This window comes from Osmerus mordax, chromosome 17 (assembly GCF_038355195.1).
Source record: "Osmerus mordax isolate fOsmMor3 chromosome 17, fOsmMor3.pri, whole genome shotgun sequence".
NCBI lineage: Eukaryota > Metazoa > Chordata > Actinopteri > Osmeriformes > Osmeridae > Osmerus > Osmerus mordax.
This window is the reverse complement of record NC_090066.1, coordinates 4,981,389-5,002,564: the sequence shown is the minus strand read 5'-3', so window position 1 is coordinate 5,002,564 and position 21,176 is coordinate 4,981,389. Positions and strand designations below refer to the sequence as shown.

The window sequence follows — 21,176 nt, the reverse complement described above, 5'->3', positions numbered from 1 at the left end:
CCAAGCCCCATGTCAGTTGGTATAAGCCTCACCAAATCTCCCTTTTAGCTTCCTCTACTGCTCTGTCACTTTGAGTTGATATCTCCACCCCTGTCTGTTTCCCCAGACTTGTGTGCTCTGAATTTTTCACTTCTGTCTTATCTTATTCATCCCAGTCTTCCTGTGTTTATAAATGAGCTGAAATAGCACATCGAGTCCGTTTGAATTCCCCAAACTGTGAGTGTTTGCTGTGTTTAATGGGTTAGTGTGTTAGTGTGATGTTTTTTATTCTTGGTATTTGGGGTCCTTTTGACTTGGTCTCTTGAGCTTTGAGCTGTAAAAATACCTCTGTCCCAGTTTATGTTGCCACCATATGTGTCTCACTAGAGAGACAGGGAAAGGGAAAGGGAGAGAGAGAAAGAAAGAGAGAGAGAGAGGGGAAGATTAGTAGCTTTACTGAACAGAGCATGTTTATGTGGTAGGGGGAGCACAGCCCAGACTGGAAGACACAGTGGCAAGCAAGCCGGCTGTTATGTGGAGTTACAGAATTATAGTCCTGTCAGAGTGCCCATTGAGGGGCTTGAGGGGCTCAGACAAGCAGGGGATGGGATTCCTCGACACCAGCATCACTAACCAGGGGCCCAGATTCCCACGCTAAATTCCCTCCCTCCCTCCCTCCCTCCCTCCCTCCCTCCCTCCCTCCCTCCCTCCCTCCCTCCCTCCCTCCCTCCCTCCCTCCCTCCCTCCCTCCCTCCCTCCCTCCCTCCCTCCCTCTCTCTCTCTCTCTCTCTCTCTCTCTCTCTCTCTCTCTCCATCCCTTTACCTGCTGGACATCTCCTCTCCATATTCTGACCCCTGACTCCTGATTGGTCACAGAGGTAATGAATGATTGAGTGGTTGCCGTGGTGAATCGTGCTCAGGGTGGCGCTAGGGAACAGGCAGGAGAGGGGATGATAAGAATCAGAAACCTCAGGCTGGGGCAGCCTGCTGCCTTATAAGGGCGTCTCTCCTAAGCCTGCAGGAACAGGGCAGGATCCACTTGAACAGCACACAACAGTACAGCAGGGGGACAGGATGGAATGGGAGGCAGTTTCCAGGGGAGATTCCAATTGTGGAGGAGTCATAAATGTACAGGGGAGTTCTGGTTAAACTGGTTAGAGGCTAGCAATCTGGGCCTGGCCTATATCCACCCACAGGAAGTAAGGGTTTTCGCAATACTGTTAGAGGATAGCAAAACAAACACACACATACAGTATAGGCACTCACACACTCCTCCCCTAGAGGGCTACCCTCTTAAAGGAAGACGGCTCTCTGATCTGTAGTACTCTTATGAAGATAGTTGAGATGCACTCTGACCCTCTGCCCCAACCCTAAGGAAGAGGAAGATGAGGAGGAATATCAGTGCAATCCCATTGATCCACGTTACAGAGGTAGGGTGTTTGTGTGTGTTGTGTGTATTTTGTACATTAAGTGTCCATGTCAATGAGTGTGTGTTTATTTCTGTTTGACAGAAGGCATTCTGTGTTCAGTGTGTGTAATAGAACTGCTGTTTTTGCACTAAATCGAGTCAATAGTTTAGTCACATGAAGTCAGCGGTGTTTTTGGAGCCTGTCTGTAGGTCATGTGCAGACTTTGACCTGTGTCACATGAGGCTGGAGGGAAAGAAAGACAACACTGCAGTATCTATAAGACTGTTCACAGCTAGAAACGCAAAAAAAGACTTGCTGTGCTGTGTTTAGGACAGTACTGACTTGGAGTCATGGTAAAGAACTTGTTAACCAGTGTGGCTACTTAAAGGTAGAAGTTAACTCCTATTACTTAAAAACATTGTAATGTAAAAGTGTTTTCTACACGTACAACATAATGAAATGTCAAGAATACAGGTTTGTGCTTTCAGTTGTTTGGAAGTTGGTTCTTGTGTCAGACGAGTTTCACCATGTCTATGCATGTTTGTGGGTTAGTGTGTGTGGTGTGTGTGTGTGTGTGTGTGAGCGTGTGTGTGTGAGCATACTAGTCAAAAGCCATAAAAACAAGTCATACATGATACATGTGTCCTTAATTAGAGAAAGGCCTCTTCATAACCCTCTGCTTGTCTGACATCTCTCATAGTGGAATGTGGTATATCTGCTGGGTGTTATGTTATCTTATGTGAACTGTTTGCTGTAGCATGTCTGTTTCTGTCACATTTCTCTCCATTTCATCTGCCCATCTTTATGGCCATCTTTCAAGGACATTCTCTAATGATGGCAGCGGGACTTTGTCATGAGATAATATTCCTTTAGCTCCCCTGACGGTCCAGTTGCTTGAGTTATCCCTCTCTTTCTTAGGTTGTGTGTGTATGTGTGTGTGTTTTCCCAGTTACATACCATACTGTGACTAGTCTAATGGGGGCCTTCCTGTTAGACCAGACATACACCACTAATTGGACATGTGGGAAAGAGTCTTTCTATGTAGATCACTTGTTTGTGTATTTCTTGCCTAATGTGCCACTGCCTGTCTTGGCCAGCTCAATAACATGTTTGTGTTCCATTAGAGCTGGGCATTCTGAACCTGTGATAAAGGTTGATAGCACATTTTGAACAACCTTGTGTGGGTACTCCAAACAGATTTCTGAAACCTGATGTTTGCGCTGATATTGAGGGAACCTCTTATAATAGTCTTCACTCTTATCTGAGGACACAGCAGATGCCATGGTAACTAATGTGCTACTTGGATACAAGGCGCTCAGTGGCCATAATCTGTTTTTGCATCCCATCAAAATCTAAATCAGAGAACTTGTTTTGACAGTACACATTCAGAATACAAACAGAATATGTGTGTGTCTGTGGGCTGTACCATTTCTCACTGTGTTTGTAGGTTTAGCCTCTGTGATAAGATAAAATGTATTATCCAGAAGGAAATTTATCTTGGACACATACCGTACAGTTTCTGCCGTTAAAATACATAAACATGCAGTGCATGCGTACAGTACACACACAGACTATCACTTTATACAAATGCACAGACAATACCTACTATTCATATACCAACTGCCATCCATCAATCAATTGCACATTGCCCTTTGTACAACACACTTGTAATAATCACACATAACATAATTCACAAACAAGACATATTTAATATGTACTGTACAGTCAGGGCAAAGCAGCCTCATCCCCATAAACTCATCTTAAAGTGAACTCAGTTTTGGGTTACATGGCATAGTAACAGGGGTTTGTCTCTGGATGACACGCCATGCAGGGATTTGATGAAGAGGGACAAAGGAGTTCTTAAAGTGGTTGAGCCTTCCCCGGGGGACTCGGAAGCCTGCCTGAGGCAAGTGATTTCCATGAAGGTGCTGAGTAAACATGATCAAAGCCTGCTTCTCCAACATGAATACATAGCCAACATGGCAGCTGCCATTATGTGGTGTTACGCAACCCAGCCCGCCTCCCCTGACCCCATACGCCCCACGCAGCTGAGTCACTCTGATTACGCTCTGAATCTCCCGCTGCGTGTGAAAACACCCATCTTCATACCATTTGGGGGTTTTCTGATAAGAGTTCTGCAAACCCGTTAGAGAAACTTAAAAGCGAACTTTCATCTCATCGCTAATATCTCCGTCACGTTTTGTTTACCCCTTGTGGGCACCCTAGTCGCCTTCTCATCCTGCATCTTCACCTTCTTGTCTTCATCGCAGATCTGTCATTCCTTGTGTCCCCATGGGAACAAGGGTTGTACCCTGGAGGTGTTCTAGATTCCAATTTCACAGCAATCAGGCCATCACCCTGATAGCAAACAGACATTCACTCACCCATCCTCTTTTAGAATGTAATGGAAGTTGGCATCTCATGTAAAGTATTCATGAACTGCCCTTTACAAGCACAGTTTTTCTTGCTTTTCTTACCATAACTATAAATGTGTAAAGATATGTTTAATGAGGCATTAAGGGTATTCCTCTGTGTGTCAATACTGCTGAGGAATCTAAGTTTATTTAGATTTGTTATCATCTACTGTTAACATTAACTGAATTTTAATTAAATTAAATTATTAAACACAACAAGAAAGAGTTTGATTCACAATTTTGGTGAATGGAATGCAAATGACCCAACATGTGCATCTCTCTTTCACACACACGCGCGCACACACACACACACCACACACACACACACCACACACACACAATCTTTTTGAATGTGACTGTCATAACCAGATGCATGTCTGCCTCATTGTTGGTCTGACAGGTGAATACTGATGACGCTTTATCAGGCAGGATATGTCAGTCTCTGGGAGTTTTGTTATTGTCTTCACAGGAGCACTTTATCTCTGGCTGTGACCTGTCTCTTTTGTCTCTTTGTCTCAGCTCTCTCCCTGTCTTTTCCTGCCCCCTCTCTCTCTCTCTCTCTCTCTCTCTCTCTCGGCTCCACTATGGTCAATATCCACACTCAGAATGGTCTTTAGAACGCTCATAGAGAGAAAAGGGTTGAAATGTCAGCTTGTGTGTGTACTCTCTCATAGATAAAGATGAAAGAGTGACTTGTGGTGTTGGGTCATGAAGCCCCTCTCTGAGAGATTGACCTATCGGATCTCTCTTTCTCTTTGAAAGTTGATGGAATCCAAGTACACCATGGGACTCATTGCTTTTGGCTGTAGGACCACAGGTCATATAGGTCGTCCTTGCAGAGGAAAAAAGGGCAAGGTGGGTTCTGTCATGTTATGGCATGTGTCTAGTTTTCACTGGTGTGTCATCCACGTCAGTCTTCTTTCTCTTTCTCTGCAAAAGTAGATGTAGTTTCACTGGTGGAAATAATGTCGAGAGACTCTCTTTTTGTTGGGTTTCCTTGCCTTTAGGACATGGATTTACTGCAGGGGCCCTACCTTGCCACTGCTCCATTTACTCTTGTATTTATGAGCCCCTTGGTTGCCCCACTGTGCTGTCACAAAGCACACTGCTGAGTGGGAGGGGTCAGGGGATTGTGGACTATTCTTCTCAGCTTTCAAGCCCCCCCTGCACCCTTACCCATCCCTACTACTCCCATCCCCATACAATACATCTATATATCAATGTGCTGTGGTTCTCAAAAGGGGGGGGGGGGGGGGTGGAGGGGCAGTGAGTCTCTTAGTCCGATGTCCAGGCCTAGTGAGGCAGAAGAGAAAGAGAGAGGAATAGAGACCAAGAGAAAAGAAGAAGTTGTGGTGATCTGTCTCTCACCCCTCTCCAGAGAGAACCACTCCACCTCAGTCCTTTCCTGGTCCGTTATAAGTTATGATACAATTTTCACACCATGGGGTTGTCTTTGACAGGCCAGTAGTCACTGTGGTAATAATGTTTGACAGGGGCAGACAGCAACAAGCCTCTGAGTTGATTGCTATGGGCTGATGTATGAGAATGTCAAAACGGATTAGTCTGCGTGTTAGTGTGTGTGTTTATGTGTGTTTATGTGTGCGAATCATGGCATGTACCGTATTTATTAAAAAGAAATATAGCATCTGTCATTTAATAATACTCCAGCAGAAAGATATTTTCTAAACAGAAGTGAAAAACACAGGGAAAGAAATTGAGTCAATAGTTGAGGGAGAGAGACGAATGCCAGAGAGGGGGTGAAATATAGGGACAATGTGATCTTTGGCAATGGGCTCCACTCATAACTCATGATAGTGAGATTGGAGAGGGTAGTGTATGAGGTACTGTATGCATGGAGCTAGCCTTTATTCTGTGTCTTACTGACGACAAGAGGAAGACATTAGATGCTACTAGGAACACAATCAGATATATTGCTGTCATACACACACCACACACACATACTGTACACCAAGGATAGGGTGCGCATTGAATCTGTCTTTTCTCACAAAGTAAACACTGTCTCTACCATCTCTACTGAGTGTCACCCTTAGACCAGTGACCAGTGTGTCTGAAACACATTTGTGTTTGGCTCAGCAGTTTGAAACCCACAAGGGACAAAGGAATGAAATGAAACTAACTCATTATTCCACGGAAAGGGATCCACACAGCTCAGATGACAAGTGCACCCTCTTATGTGACTAAAAGGCAAAAGACAGCACACATACACACACAGTCTGTACAGTTTTTGAGATTAATGAGGAGCTTTGTCATTTCTGTCCAAGCCAACTGAAATGATGTATTAGAACCCCAGTCTTATCATTTCAGAACTCCACCTCAGCATTCTAGAACTGAACATTAGCGTTCCGGAGACCCAAAGGATGGAGGTCTGAGTGTGGTCAAGGAGTATTAAGGCAAGGAGTGCCTATACTCTTTGGTGTGGTCTAGTCTCTGACAGAGCCAGGAAATAGAACAGGAAGTACATAACCAACACAAACATCAGAGTGATAGAGAACAATGTAACCCAGTGACAATGAGTTCACACACACACTGCTCCACATGCACACAATAACAATCCATTGGTTTCTGCATGTATTCGGAATATCAATGAAGCTCTATGTGCTTATCTCTGCCTGAGTAATGGGATCCCACATTTGAATGGGTTTGGTCAACAGGCAGGACTGGTGACATTTAGCAAAAGGAACAAAAAAGATAAAAATGCTGTTTAATTTTGAATGAGTTATGAGATTATCTTATTTTACAGAATGTAGCTTTACATTCACAAAGGAGGGAGGAGCAGCCTTGCATGTGTTTCTGTGTGTGCGTGTGAAAGAGAGGTTGTTTGTGTAGCTGTTGAAGTGGCTAATGGACCTAGACAAGTCAATACACAATGCTGCAACAGCCATGTAGACACAAATAAACACAAATGTTCCATATCATAAAAACAAACAAATGTCCCTGGTCAATAGAGATAGGTTGGTGTAAAATTATCCTTGAGGATCTTACACAATGGAGTACTAAAACGACCTGAAGTTGACGGATATTTGAGATCTGTGCTGGATGTGACAGAACACATGTAATCAACCTCTAATTATTCTCCCCCCTTCCTCACACACACTAATATAATATCCTGTAATGAATCGCTCCATTTTCCAATCTGATCGGATGCTGGCAGACGGCCAGACGTCCATGCCCGTCACCCTCTCCGACTCCACTGGCTGGTACCCTCTGTGCCAGGTGATGTTCTATGTCATGTCCCTCCCTGCCAATTCATCCTCTCTCAGAACGTCCACCTGTCAACGGCCAGATTAACGACCGCGTGACTCATTCAGCATAAGCCAGAGGAGCGACTGTCACTGCAGAGGAACATTGGAGTTGAGTTTACAACTGCAGTGTATCTCAGGTGCCAGAGCCAGAGTGCCAGCCACTCATCATTTGAAGAGGGACATTCAACTTTTCCCATTTAGTCATCATTTGCATTATTCTGGTTTTAAACTATTAAAAACAAAATGCACATAGTTTATAAATTATTCTAAATGTGTTTCAGTAAATTAATTTATAAAGATGACGAATTCTCGATGTGTAACACTAATTCATTTCTCAGTATAGTCGGCCCCGTGTGTCTTGCAAAATGCATGACAATGAAAGAGATTTTCACTTTGAATTATTAACACAGATGCTTTGTCCCTTAGCCATTGTAGGGTATCGGCTATCCATTGGGTGATATGCTTATACAGCTTGAAGATAGGCTCAATTTACTCTTCTTTAATTCAACATCACTCTCATTGTTCTACTCACTAAATACATCAGTTAAGGTGCAAAGTATTGTGCCTACAAGCACATGGACATTTTGTCACCGTCCTTTGCCCATTTACGAAATACCGCTGACTTTATGTACTGCTGGTCAATAAGCATACGACATTGTTATACGACAATGCCCACTTGCATGCAGGGGGCGGAGTCCAATCGCACATTGTTTGGTGTTTCGGGTTGTAGGAGTACCGAGACTCATGGATCACTGTGCAGTCAGCGACAAGTGACACCACTCTGTTTCACGGTGTGATGGACAGTTAGCGAAGGCTGTCAACTTTGGAGATTCCATTTACGGACTAGTCTACGGGACTATGCCCACGGCCGATGTCGCTGTGGGTAAAAGTTCTTCAGGATTAGAAAGATACAGTCACATCTGCATTGAAATGGTAAATATATACCTTGTACATTTAAGCGCTGCTTAGCTGAATCTAGAAATAAGGCTATGCTAATATGCATGCTGGTTGGCTGTGAAAGGCTAACGTTAACTCATGGTGTATTCAACGTAAGACTAATAGTAATGACAAACGTATAGCTTGCTAGTTCGGCTAGAATTCTATTAACTGAATGGTAGCTAATTTTTTTAAAGCCACGTACCAGCTAATACACTACTTACTCGGCTAGCTATTAGATTTTTCGCTACATCGGTGATGACCATGGTGACTCAGTCCAGATTGTGCTGCTACAAATTTACGTTGCTGGCTAGTATAGCCGGTTGATATTGTGTGGTGTAGTTTGGAATCCCTGACCCTGGTTTTGTCGCGGAGTATCTCTAAATAAGATGTAACTACTTGTTCTAGCCTATATACTAAATAATTCTCAATATAAATCAACTAGCAAATAGTGATATAAACTACTTGCAATTCAGATATAGCTCAACCTTCATATTCGATTGTCTGCGCTTGAATGACAAAGTTTGTGTTATGCATCTAACTTAAACTGTGCAAGTTGCAGCACGCCACAACTTAAACTCAAAAAATAGGTTTGACAGGTGATTCATTTGTAAAGATATTTGAAGACGGTTGCACTCAAATGACTAATCAAGTGTTGTAACTTACTCAGATATATAGTACTTCAGTATGGGTTTGCAGTTTGATAGCAAAGTAGGTTAAACCTAGAAAAAGTCTCTCGAAGAGCTTTAATTTCGTCGAAAGCAAATTGTGTCGCCAGATGTTCTCGATCATGGGCGGCCTTGTGACATCGGCGCTGTACCATCATAGCATTCAAAGGAAGCTGTAAAGAGAATTAGCTTATCTATCGACATGTGAAATACAAGCAATTGTAGAAACAGATTAAGATGTGTGAAGCATTCTTCCAAGCGAAGTATGGGGTATCACATGCCTGCATGCTTTGCATAGATAGTTTCACACGAGATCCAACTTAATTAGTTGTTAAGGTTATTTGAACTACCTTGTTATAACTAGCTTGTTACACATGATTTGATCACCAAGTCAGCAGCACACCCACCACCCTGCTGCACCCAGTAGACATATGGCTCACCAGAGCACGATCTAATGCCTAGCTACAGGGAATGGTAAATCGATCCTGTAGCCTACACTGCATTGAGGTCCAGCTCATTCCATAGCTAAAGGTTAAGGGGGATATTCTAATATGTTGACCAAACAAGTAGGTTGATGTTAAAAGGGTTATTTGTTGGTACTGTGCTCTGACCTTTATGCTTTAATAAGAACATTTGACTGGGTTCATAAAGTCACAGATTCTGTTAATCTTCACTGATAACTCCCAAAGGTAATCTCTGCCCTGTGTTTATGAGAGATTTGATGTGTTGGTTCTTGAGTATCTTTTCCCCCCCAACACTGTGCTTTTCCTGTAGCAGCTTTTCCTGCTCTGCCGCTGTGTGTCATGTGGCAGAGAGTGTGAGGAAGGGATGGGGGATGTTTTTTCCTCAGTTTTTTCCTCAGAAGTGTGCCCTTGGGCAGGAATGAGTTTTGTAAGATGCGGTTTTCTCAAGCGCACATGCAGGTACTCAGTGTTACAGCCTGCTGCCTGGGGTCTAATTTACAGCTTTCTTGGACTAATTTAATTTAGTGTGTGTGTCTCTGCGCATGTGCTCACGTCATGCACGTTGAGTAGATTGAGTAACAGGCCGTTGAGTAGCCTTTGTTGTGAGTGTAATTTACTGCAGCTCAGAGCTCCTTAGCCTCAACCAGCACCCAGCAGTGTCTGGTGAGATAGGCACAGCATTGTGAGTCCTCCTCACTGGCTGACAATGGGCCACAAAACACCCTGTTGTACATCCAGCTGGGGGCACCTTTTGTTGTCAGTAAACTGTGCCACAGGTCTGTGTTCTGAGTTTAAGAATCCAACCCCTCATGGCTGTGTCCTGCAGGAGAACACAGCCTTCCCTCCGACAGCCCAGTCACCACTCACCAACAACCATTTGATTGTGTTGGAAGAGATAATGGAGAAAGAAGGTGAATAGAGAGAGAGAGGAGGGGGATGTGGTATTTAATGTGTTCAGTGAGTGATGGTCAGAGACTCTTAGACACTCTCCGTTGGGCGTGATGGTGAACTGTTGCTTCTGTCATTCCGTTCTGTTGTCAGGGCAACCAGAGCAATCTCTCGCTCCCCCAACCTCCCAATACAGACTTTACTTCTGATATCTTCTCCCGCCTTTTTTCCCTTCATGGTATATCTTCCTCTCCCTACACTGAACCCCCTTCTCTCCTCTCCCTCTCTGATGTCTGAATGCATGAATGAGGCTCAAATGCATTTCACTGGGCCAGGGGTGTGCATCTCTGCAACTCTCTCCTTCAGTTTTTCCTTTTTTCTATCTGTCTGTTTCTTTTCTTTTTTCTTTTCTTTCTCTTTCTCTCTCTTTCTCATTCTCTCTCTCTCTTTCTCACTCTCTCGCCTCCCCTTTCTCTTTCTCTCTTACGTTCTCCCTCTGCTACCTGGAAGTGTTGGGTAACAGTTCTATCGGAGAATCCGTTTTTAAAGGGGACAGGAAGTCCACCTCAGATGGAGTCAGTGACAAGTGAAGATGCTCCAACAGTTCTAACAGTGCCACGGGATGACAGACCCACTTCCTTTTAACAGTACACTTCTACACACCACAAGCAGGCTCCTCAGGCATTCCTTTCAAGTTCTCTCTCTCTCTCTCTCTCTCTCTCTCTCTCTCTCTCTCTCTCTCTCTCTCTCTCTCTCTCTCTCTCTCTCTCTCTCTCTCTCTCTCTCTCTCTCTCTCTCTCTCTGTCTCTCTCTCTTTCTCTCTCTCTCTCTCTCCCTCTCCGTCCGTCAGTCTCTGCAGTTGGATTAGGGATTGAGTTGGCTAAGCCTGCAGTGTACAGATACTCACTGACGGACCAGTAGAGATGCAGTCTGTACGAGTAACACTGTGTGGATTAACACACACTCAAATCCAGATCCCATCAAACAGATCCAGCATCCAAACTCACAAATAGCACTGGCACACACTTGCACACACACTCCCTGTCTCCGAGCCAACACTCACACTCTCTAACCCACTCGGCATTCTTCCCGTCACTCACCATCACTTCTCACACACACAAGGAGGATTTATATCATAGAGCACTGTTGTCTCATTCAAAGATAGGTTTTCTTTATTTAAGATGACAATATACTACTGTTTGCTGCGGTTACAGTATACACACTCACAAATGCTATGCAGAACTCACCAAACACTAGCCACTGTCACAGACAGACCGGCGAGACACCTTCCTGTGTGCTCTGTGTCGTTGTATTCTTCCTGACAGCTCTGATGAGCACACTCACTAGCCATATGTAACGTTGATGGGAGAGTGTGAACCAGATCAATTATCTAGCTATTGGTTTCACTTGACCCCAGTCAGATGTGGTATGGAGGTAACGTCCTGAGAGCTCTAACAAGTGCATGTCTGCAGCACACCCAGACCTTTTGACTGCTTTAAGTAGTTGTGTGTGTGTGTGTGTGTGTCCTTTGACTGTGAAGCACTGGTTGTTCTTAATCAGTACTCCAAAAATTGAGTTCTCTTTCGAGGTGTGGAATGCAGCTGTGCCCCTCCCTGTCTCCCTGTCACCCTCAAAGCACAGCAGACAGAACTCTGCTGTGTGTGTGTGTGTGTGTGCGCGTTTGCACACGTTAGTGCTAAAACATCACTCCAGGCCTCGAAGATCTCCTGTCTGATGGCTCCACTGCTGACTTAACATGTTTACAATGAGGCCGATGATTCTGAGAAGACCATCATATAATGTACTCTCCCTCTCTCTGTCTCACTCTCTGTCCATCCTCTCTCCATCGTTTGACAATTTTGGACTCTGCGGATGATGCCCTCTCAGAGCACTGCCCACTGGGTAATCTTTGCTCTGGGGAAAAAAGGAGATTAAAAATCTCAAATGACAAAAGAAGTATAGAAAAAAGGGGATTACCTTTTCAGATCCCACACACACACACACGCACTGATGCTGAGACAGAGTGTTCTGTACAGTGTTATTCTGACAGGACGGTGACCCCCTCTGTGTAGTACAGCTTGTACCCTGGGTTATCCCCTTCACATGTGGATATTTGTGCGTGCATGTGCGTGCGTGTATGTTTGTATTTCTGTATCCTGTTGTTTCCATTTGAGTGTTGTTCTCTCGGGGCTTGTTTAGTTGGAGCGGAGCTCTACACATTGTAAATGGAGCGATAACAATTTATGGATTTTCTCTCCCTCCCTCCCTCCCTCCCTCCCTCCCTCCCTCCCTCCCTCCCTCCCTCCCTCCCTCCCTCCCTCCCTCCCTCCCTCCCTCCCTCCCTCCCTCCCTCCCTCCCTCCCTCCCTCCCTCCCTCCCTCCCTCCCTCCCTCCCTCCCTCCCTCCCTCCCTCCCTCCCTCCCTCCCTCCCTCCCTCCCTCCCTCCCTCCAAGCCTGTGGCCATGTCCATGTCATGTTGTTCTACATTCTCCTCTTTTCCTCAGAATGTGGACGGGTCGTACCAGGTACCAGGAGGAGGGGGAGAGGTGGAGGGAGAAATGGAGGGACACAGAGAGAAGCTGCTCTCTGCTTGCTCTAGGCCCCTGCCCTGTCTCCATTGCATCAGTCTAAATGATTCATTAGGTGTGGAGGGACAGAATCACACACATACACATACACACACACGTAAACACACACACACACACACACACATCTGAGCAGGGCTAATGAGACCGTAGGGGCTGCTTAGGCCTCTGTGGGTCTTCTAAAGGGCTTTGTTGCTGACACATCATTCTGTTATCTGCACTCACCCGAGCGTGTTTAAAAAGCTGGAATTACGCTAGTTACGAGTTAGTTATTAAGCTCTAAGTTGCTTTTATCTCTTACACCCCCTCTTTCTTCTGTGTGGAGATTGAAGCAGTGGAGCCTGGGTCCCAGCAGGGCTGACTGTGGTCCTTTCACACCCCAGAGAAGCAGCCTGGCTTACAAAGAGACGAAACTCTTCAGTAATGAGACTGCACTGCGTATAAACCTGCAGTGTCTAATGACACACACACACAAACAATAAACAAACAAATCCTCACCCAAATACGCAAACAAACAAGTACACACCCACACACAAACACACACACACACACACACACACACACACACACACACACACACACACACACACACACACACACACACACACACACACACACACACACACACACACACACACAGGTACTCTCAATATCTCCTCCACACACAGACTATTATTCAAACCTCCTGCATCTAATGACACACAGACAAATACACTCACACGCACACACACGACTCTGTTTAATCCCAACACCTTCAGTATCTCTGCTCAGTCCTTAGTGACGGCCCCTCTGTGTTGGTTACAAAGGTGAGGAACTGCTCCTGTCTGTTTCCTAGGCTGGAGGAGAGATCCTAACAGTCTTCCATCATGTGTTTACCTGGCTGCCTGTCCTACGGTCCCTATTTTACCTTCACTCAGAGCGCTGCAGGTCAGAGCACGTAGCTAGCAATGCAGCTGGAACAGCAATTAGCCTTAAGTTATCTACCAGAGGCCTCTCCCGGCCCTACCCAGTGTTTGACCTGAATACAGATAGGCGTGTCCTGTTTGTGTGTGTAGTATGTATTGTGTACATGAGTGTGTGTTCCATTGCAAGTGGACATTGCTGAGAATCAGTGGTAGTATGGTACCTTGTCTGAACAGGAAGTGTTCTGTGGCTTCACACTAGATTATGCAGATTCAAAATAAATCGAGCAGTTTTGGTTAGTCCTGTGTGTGTGTGTGTTTGCTGTGTTTGTCTGCTGTGTTGGAGCCTCCAGGGGGGTCTGACGGCTACTCTGCCCCAAAATAAGCTGCCCCTTGTGGGTACCATCTCCCTGCTGCTCCCCCTCTCCCCCCCGGAGCTGTGGAGAAAGCAGCGGGATGATGACTCACAGCACAGACAAGAGTTCTCCGAATCCCGGGGTTATCATGTTTCAACCTGTACGCTTCCAGCACTTGTAGTTTGAATACTAAGCATTCATTTTAGCCGCGGGTTAAATTTTTTCCCCTCCAAATAACAATAATAATAATAATCAACCGACTAAATGACTGTATCCTATTTCCATATGGTATCCAAACTTTAAAGCTATTTTGGTTAGGGTCAATCATGCTCTCAGCAGCTAGGACTGTCAAGATCCTGTTCTCCTTTCCAGTGATACTGAGGGTTTCTGTGATGCAGCACAGTGGAAGACAGCAGCAGCCAGGGTCAGCCCTGCGTGGGTATGCACAAGCACAGAAGAGGTTGGACTACAGCGAGAGAACCTAAATGAGGATACGTCGACCAGGTCTATAAGATGAAAGCCGGGCCCATGCAGCAAAATATGTCCACTCAGACAAATATAGCATTTATGTTTGGCGCTTATTCAAGGTTTTCTCTCTTTCATGTGCAGTGGATCCGTTTTATGGAGATGAGGGGTTTAGACACAGGTCTAAAGTAAATGCCTCCGAAAGGAGGTTTTGAAACCAGAAGCGGTCGTGGTTGGTTAGGCTGTGTTAAGAGACCAGCTTTACCATCCAGTCAGGTCATGTGATAAAGCTGCTGTCAGTTTATTGTCCTGTGAGTCTAATAGGCTCAGAGGACAGTTCTAAACGCCTCACCTCATAAACCATATCCCCTTATCTGACCCCCCCCCCCCTCTGGACCTCTTCATCCTCACACCAGTTTAAATCTGCCTCTGTTAATCTGCTGTGCTGGTTCAGATAGAGCCTGGCTCTAGGCAGGCTATTGCCGTGGCTGGGTAAGAATGACTAATCTCAAATGACGTGCGTCTGTTTGTTTGTTTGTTTGTGCCTGGTTCTACGGATATAAAATATGACTTCTACTGCAAAGGATAATAGACGCGGACGTAGCTCTGTCATCTGGATTATGCTAAGTGGTTTGGTACCCTTAATCCAACAACCAGGATCTACGCCTCGTTCCAACATTTGAATTTCCATTGGGATCAATGAAGTGAATTGAATTTAATGAACCGCTTTCTTATAGAAATCTGTGTATTTGTGTCACCTGCCATGCAGAGTAGCACTGCTCTCAGGTCAGTGACACTCAGAGTGTAGGGAACATGCCATGCACAGTAGCACTGCTCTCAGGTCAGTGACACTCAGAGTGTAGGGAACATGCCATGCACAGTAGCACTGCTCTCAGGTCAGTGACACTCAGAGTGTAGGGAACATGCCATGCAGATTAGCACTGCTCTCAGGTCAGTGACACTCAGAGTGTAGGGAACATACCATGCAGAGCAGCACTGCTCTCAGGTCAGTGACACTCAGAGTGTAGGGAACATACCATGCAGAGCAGCACTGCTCTCAGGTCAGTGACACTCAGAGTGTAGGGAACATACCATGCAGAGCAGCACTGCTCTCAGGTCAGTGACACTCAGAGTGTAGGGAACATACCATGCAGAGCAGCACTGGCCTACATGGCCCCTCCTGTCACACACACTTCACACTCTCGTACTCCAACCTTTCTGCTGACTCCGTCCTACGCCAAGCTGTGTGTACTGGCTTTGCATGTATGAAAGGTTTTCAATGTGATTTGAATTCAGAGTGAAGAGGGGGAGTGGGCAGACGAGTGTGTGTATGTGTGTATGTGTGTGTGTATGTGTGTATCTGTCCATCTGCACTGGTCAACTGTAATCTGAATGGCCTAATTTCTCACAGAGGTCATAGGAAAAACACTGACCAAATATATAGTGAAGAGTGCAGACATGTGTCATGGGTGTAACTTGTGGCATCTGGCCTGCTCTGCTGTAGCTGCACGGCGTGTTCTGACGAGGTCACATGATGTCTTTCAGACCCACTTTCAGTTCCCTGTTGAATACAGAGAACACCGAATTCAAGGTTCAAAACCAATCAGTATGTTTCCTGCTGTTTCCCCAAAGGCCCAAACCTTTAGATTGTGGTGTCAGGCAGAATTCAAGTGCTTCTGTGTTGTTCCGTGTGTGATTGGGTGTGCAACGTTTCGTACGTGTGTCTGCAAGTGTACGTGTGTGTTTGTGTACGTGTGTCTGTATGAAAGAGGAAGGCAGAAAGTGGGGCGGAGTGTGTGCAGGCCAGAAAGCCCTTCAGTGCTGTCCTCTGTCCTCTGGCTTTGCTGTGGTCATGTAATGGCCAGCCAACATGATTTCGTTTCACAGATTGCAGTTGTATTAATACTGGTGTGTTTTGTACAGGGTGGAATTGCTGACTGGTTGAACTATCTGTGTTCTGAGTGGACAAGCTGCAGCAACAGCCAGACCAGTCTGTCTGTGCCACAGTGAATGACCACTGCCACTCCGGCTAAAGAGACAGAGAGAGTTGATGAGGTTACGTGGCGCTAATATGAATGAAATTGTTGTTTTGCACGTTGTGCGTGTGTGCTTATGTGAGGCTGCCGCGGTAACAGGATTGTGTCTGTGAGGTTAGTTTATTAGTCCTGAAGTCTCAGCGTGGTTTATGTAATGGTCTTGTGTTGTTAGCAGAGCGGTGCTTTAGAGCCTCTCTATTCATCCTGTGGGTCTTTTAAGAAGTCTTTTAAGAAGACTATTAGAGAAGAGATTTAATGACCCTCCAAAGTTTGTGTGATGCATCTTTTGTCCTGTACCTTCCTCGCTCTTTCTCTCTCGCTCTCTCTCTCTTGCTCTCTGTCTCTCTCGCTCTCTCTCAAGGCCAGACTGGATAATGGGCCAGCAAGGAACACAGACACACACACACACACACACACACACACACACTGAACACACAAAGCCCCCCTTACCCGTACGCACATCTTAGGATGTTTTTACCAAGGACTCCAGACTGATTACATCATGAACCCTCAGCCACCTGTTCTAATATGTTGCACTTCATCACATGTTTACCGTATACATTTGAGGTCATTCTCTTCAACTGTGGAAGCCACAATGTCTCACATTATCTCTTTGTTCTTATTTGTGTGTGTGTGTGTGTCCAGGCGGAGCGCGATGGCAACGTCCTCAGCCTCCCAGTGCCTATGCGCCGCGGCGGGTCAGAGTCCAACCTGGATGTGGAGAGCTGCACTGTCGAGAAAGTGGGCCTGGACTTCCGGAAGGGTCCGCTGGGCTTGGACAGCCTGCAGCAGAAGATCCTGAAGGTGACGGAGCAGATCAAGGTGGAGCAAACGGCCCGGGACCAGAACGTGGCCGAGTACCTGAAGCTGGTGAACAACGCCGACAAGCAGCAGGTGGGGCGGATCCGCCAGGTGTTCGAGAAGAAGAACCAGAAGTCGGCCCAGAGCATCGCCCGGCTGCAGAGGAAGCTGGAGCAGTACCACCGCCGCATGAAGGACAGCGAGAGCAACGGGGCCAAGCACGGGCCACGCGACGCCAAGGAGGGCGCCAAGGAGGGCAGTCTCCGGGACGTGAGCTCCAGCGGGCGCCACCCGGCGCTGGACAAGGTCAAGACCATCGGACCCGGTGTCTCGCTGTCCCCGCCCTTCTTCTTCAACAAGTCCAGGGAGTTCGCCAACCTGATCCGGAACAAGTTTGGCAGCGCCGACAACATCGCCCACCTCAAGAGCTCCATGGAGACGGGGGCGGGGCTTCAGGCCGAGGGCGGGGCCAGAGCGCTGAGCGGCAGCGCCACCACCGTGGCCAAACCCAAGTACCACAGCGACGACGAGTGCTCCTCGGGGACCTCCGTGTCGGCAGACTCTAACGGGAACCCCGCGGAGGGGTCGGGGCTGGGGTCCGGAGGGGGGCCGGGGAGGTCGGACTCCCAGGGCAGGCTGGGGGAGGTGCTGGAGGAGGTGAGGGAGATCAGGGAGGCCCAGAGTCAGCTAGCAGAGGACATGGAGGCTCTGAAGGCTCAGTTCAAGAGGGACTACAACTTCATCACACAGACCCTGCAAGAGGAAAGATACAGGTTGGTGTGGGTCATGGACAAATACAGAAGCGTAAATACACACACACACACATACACACACACATGCACACATGCTTTGTTTGTTTTAGTCTTCAAAGAAGCCTTGTATTTCAAAGAGCCCCCCAAGTTCCCCATGGTTATATTGTACTCTTCCTGTGAGTCATGCTCCATTCAGACAGAAACGTCTTGTGCTCAGCAGTACTCTGACAGAACAGTCTTTCTCCCTTTTGAAGGCTGTTTGCAGTATGTCTATGTCTAAATCCTTCTGCAAAACATGTGGCCCTCAAACCAGGTTGTTTACATCCCAAATAGACGACCGCAAAAAGCTGGCATGTAAACACTAGGTTGTTGGTCCTGTCACCTTAGGGCTTATTCTGCAGCTTTAGAACTGGTAAAGCTGATGATTCACTTGGACCACACACATAACACAAACACGGACCAACACGACTATAGAAGTGTGGCTGGATTTAACAGGATTTTCCCCAACCTGTCTATTCCCCTCCCTTTCACTTATCCCTATGTTGTCCCTCTCTCCCCTCTCCTCCTCCCTCTCTTTGCTTCTCACCTCTCTCCTACATTCTTCCTCCCTCCCTGTTCCTCTCCCCCTGTCTCTCTGTACCAGGTTCGAGCGGTTGGAGGACCAGCTGAACGACCTGACTGAGCTCCACCAGCATGAGACCAGCGACCTGAAGCAGGAGCTGGCCAGCATCGAGGAGAAGGTGGCCTACCAGGCCTACGAGAGGGCCAGGGACATCCAGGTGCGCACACACACACTGGAGCTTGAACAACAATCTGGCATCTACATTTACATGACATTTCTCACACGACACGTATTTATTCATTGTAAATGAAATGCATTTCAAGACATTTATTTATTTACATTTACATTTCCTAACAGATCATCTCTGAAGTGTAGGTCTTTCAACTTCAACCTATGTGTGGGATTGACACTTTTTTATGTGTGTGTGTGTGTGCGTGTGTGTGTGTGTGTGTGTAGGAGGCCCTGGAGTCGTGTCAGACGCGAGTGTCTAAGCTGGAGCTGCAACAGCAGCAGCAGCAGACAGTGCAGCTGGAGAACACGGACGCCAAGGTGCTGCTGGGAAAATGCATCAACATCATGCTGGCCATCGTCACGGTGATCCTGGTGTGCGTCTCCACGGCGGCCAAGTTCGCGGCCCCGCTCCTCCGGAGCAGGGTGCACCTGGCGCTCACCTGTGTGGGCGTGTCTCTGCTGGCGCTGCTCTGGAAGAACTGGGAGCACCTGCAGTGCATGCTGGAGCGTCTGCTCCTCCCACACTGAGCTAAGCTCCTCCCACGATAGCACAGGCCCCTCCCACTTTGGGCCCACGGCTTCTGGAACTGTGATTTTGCGGTAGACCTGGAGGAGAGGGGTGGAGTTAATATGTAGCCTTATCACCACCATCATTTCCCTCTTCTCTTGTCTCTCCTTCCTCTCAGTAGCTGAATGCTATTTAAAAAAAAACATGCCAGCTTGCCACGGACAAATGTCAGGCATTTCAGCCAAGAGTGACCAATCAGCTAAATGCTACAAGGGACTGGCGTGTCAACAATATGGCCGTATGGAAAAGTCTGTCCTGTGTGTGGTCGTTGGGGACTCATTTAAAGGGGAGGTGGAGTGATAATTTATGTCCCATTCTTAAAGGGAAAGGACGGATCCCCCAGGTCTGTTTGTTTTCAACTGTTTCATACTAGAACCTAGCTTTCTCACTGACAGCATTACAAAGTCATCCCCTGTAGAGGACTTGTATCTAAGCTACACTCCGCCATACTAGACCTCACTACCCCACACACCTGCTGTGAGACACGCGCACTGAGCTCATGCTGAAGGGTGTGTTGGCTGGTTTGCTCGTGGATCTTACTGGCTTTGTACTGTAAGTCACTTTACTGTAAAAGCAGAATGTTTTTGTTGTTTGTTTTAATGGTTTTAATGGCATCGTCATTTTTAAAGGGATGTTTTGAGTGTGTGTCGAAATTCGGTGTTCACGTCTTAAAGGTGGGTGTGGCTGTGTATGTGAATTTGTTTGCGTGTGTGTGTGTAAACGTTTGCGTGTCTGTTTGCATGTCACTTTTGTGCATTCGTGTGCGTAAGGAAAACGTCTTAAAGGGAATGAATTAGCGGACGGCCAGCTGACTCACTGAAACGTGACGTGCTGCTTCTTGGGTAGTCAGCTCAGGAACACACATAAGGAGGGTGTTTGGTGACACTGCTGAACTCTCCCCAATGAAGGCTGGTGACCCATCTCTGCCCCTGACAGGAGATGCATACTGTTCTTAGCCCCTGACAGGCTAACTCTACTGGATTTGATACCTTGAAGCAGTGTCCGAGAGGGCGGATGTACCCTAAGCTAATTGGCAATTCTTCTTTATTAATTGTGTGCATTTTTTATGAAATAAGAAAGGAGCTCTATCATTGACCCAGGAACACAGGAACTGCTCTATGGTGTGCCCTTAAAACACCATGTTGTGACACTTTGTTTTTCCTCTAGAGACAGTATATTATTTCGCCTCATACCGAACAAACAAATATTCTAAATGCCTTTTGGATTCAGTCGTCTGACTGGACAGAGCGGAGGGAACAGTTGTCGAGTTCCGTCTTCTCTAGATCCCAGTATCACTGTGATGATGATGTAATGATGATGATGATGAAAGACGTCTGTTGCCTTTTCTGTGTTCCCCTGTTCTCTGTTCTCACCTGTTGTTTCCACAGAGCCACATGTGGGAAGATGTGTAGTGGTTGACTGGCACTTTCCTCTACTGATACCTACATGAGTATGATGGGTATGTCAGCATATTTACCATTGTACATTGGTGATAAATAGTTTACCCTCTACTTTGCAACTCTATTTGCTGTCTCTGGGCTGGAGAGAGACAGTGTGCATGTCTGAAATGTTGTCCTGTCTGAGTAGCTGTGCACATTAGTGTAGTTTTGGTTAATCCGGTCCTTCCGGTTTGTACAGAACACACTTTTTCAAACAAGAAAAAATAAATAATTTTTTTCTAAGCTTTGTGCTCTGCCTTTGTTTACATATCATTGCTCAGTCTGAAGTTCCTGCTGATTAGTTCTTCTTCATGACTGATCTGTGTATTCAGCATACCGTACATGATCCAGTAATCTGACAGACCAGTGCTCAAGAATATGATGTATTTATTTCATGTCTTGTACAAGAGGACCTACTGTGTTTTTAAGTTTGAGTATGACACAGTGGAATAACTCAT

The 21,176-nt window shown here is 46.4% G+C and overlaps 1 protein-coding gene across 2 annotated transcripts; it reads left to right on the top strand.

Moving 5' to 3' along the window:
* Nucleotides 1-1,088: 1,088 nt before the first annotated feature.
* On the top strand, nt 1,089-21,048 carry tmcc3 (transmembrane and coiled-coil domain family 3). Of its 2 annotated transcripts, XM_067254581.1 has the most exons (4): nt 1,089-1,409; nt 17,011-17,939; nt 18,562-18,697; nt 18,937-21,047. In XM_067254581.1, the coding sequence occupies exons 1-4, from the start codon at nt 1,365-1,367 to the stop codon at nt 19,237-19,239; spliced, it is 1,413 nt and encodes a 470-aa protein (XP_067110682.1). In that variant the 5' UTR covers nt 1,089-1,364; the 3' UTR covers nt 19,240-21,047. The 2 variants fall into 2 exon arrangements, with proteins under 2 accessions (XP_067110682.1, XP_067110681.1); XM_067254580.1 differs by lacking the exon at nt 1,089-1,409 and having other exon boundaries at nt 16,815-17,939; nt 18,937-21,048.
* Nucleotides 21,049-21,176: the final 128 nt, after the last annotated feature.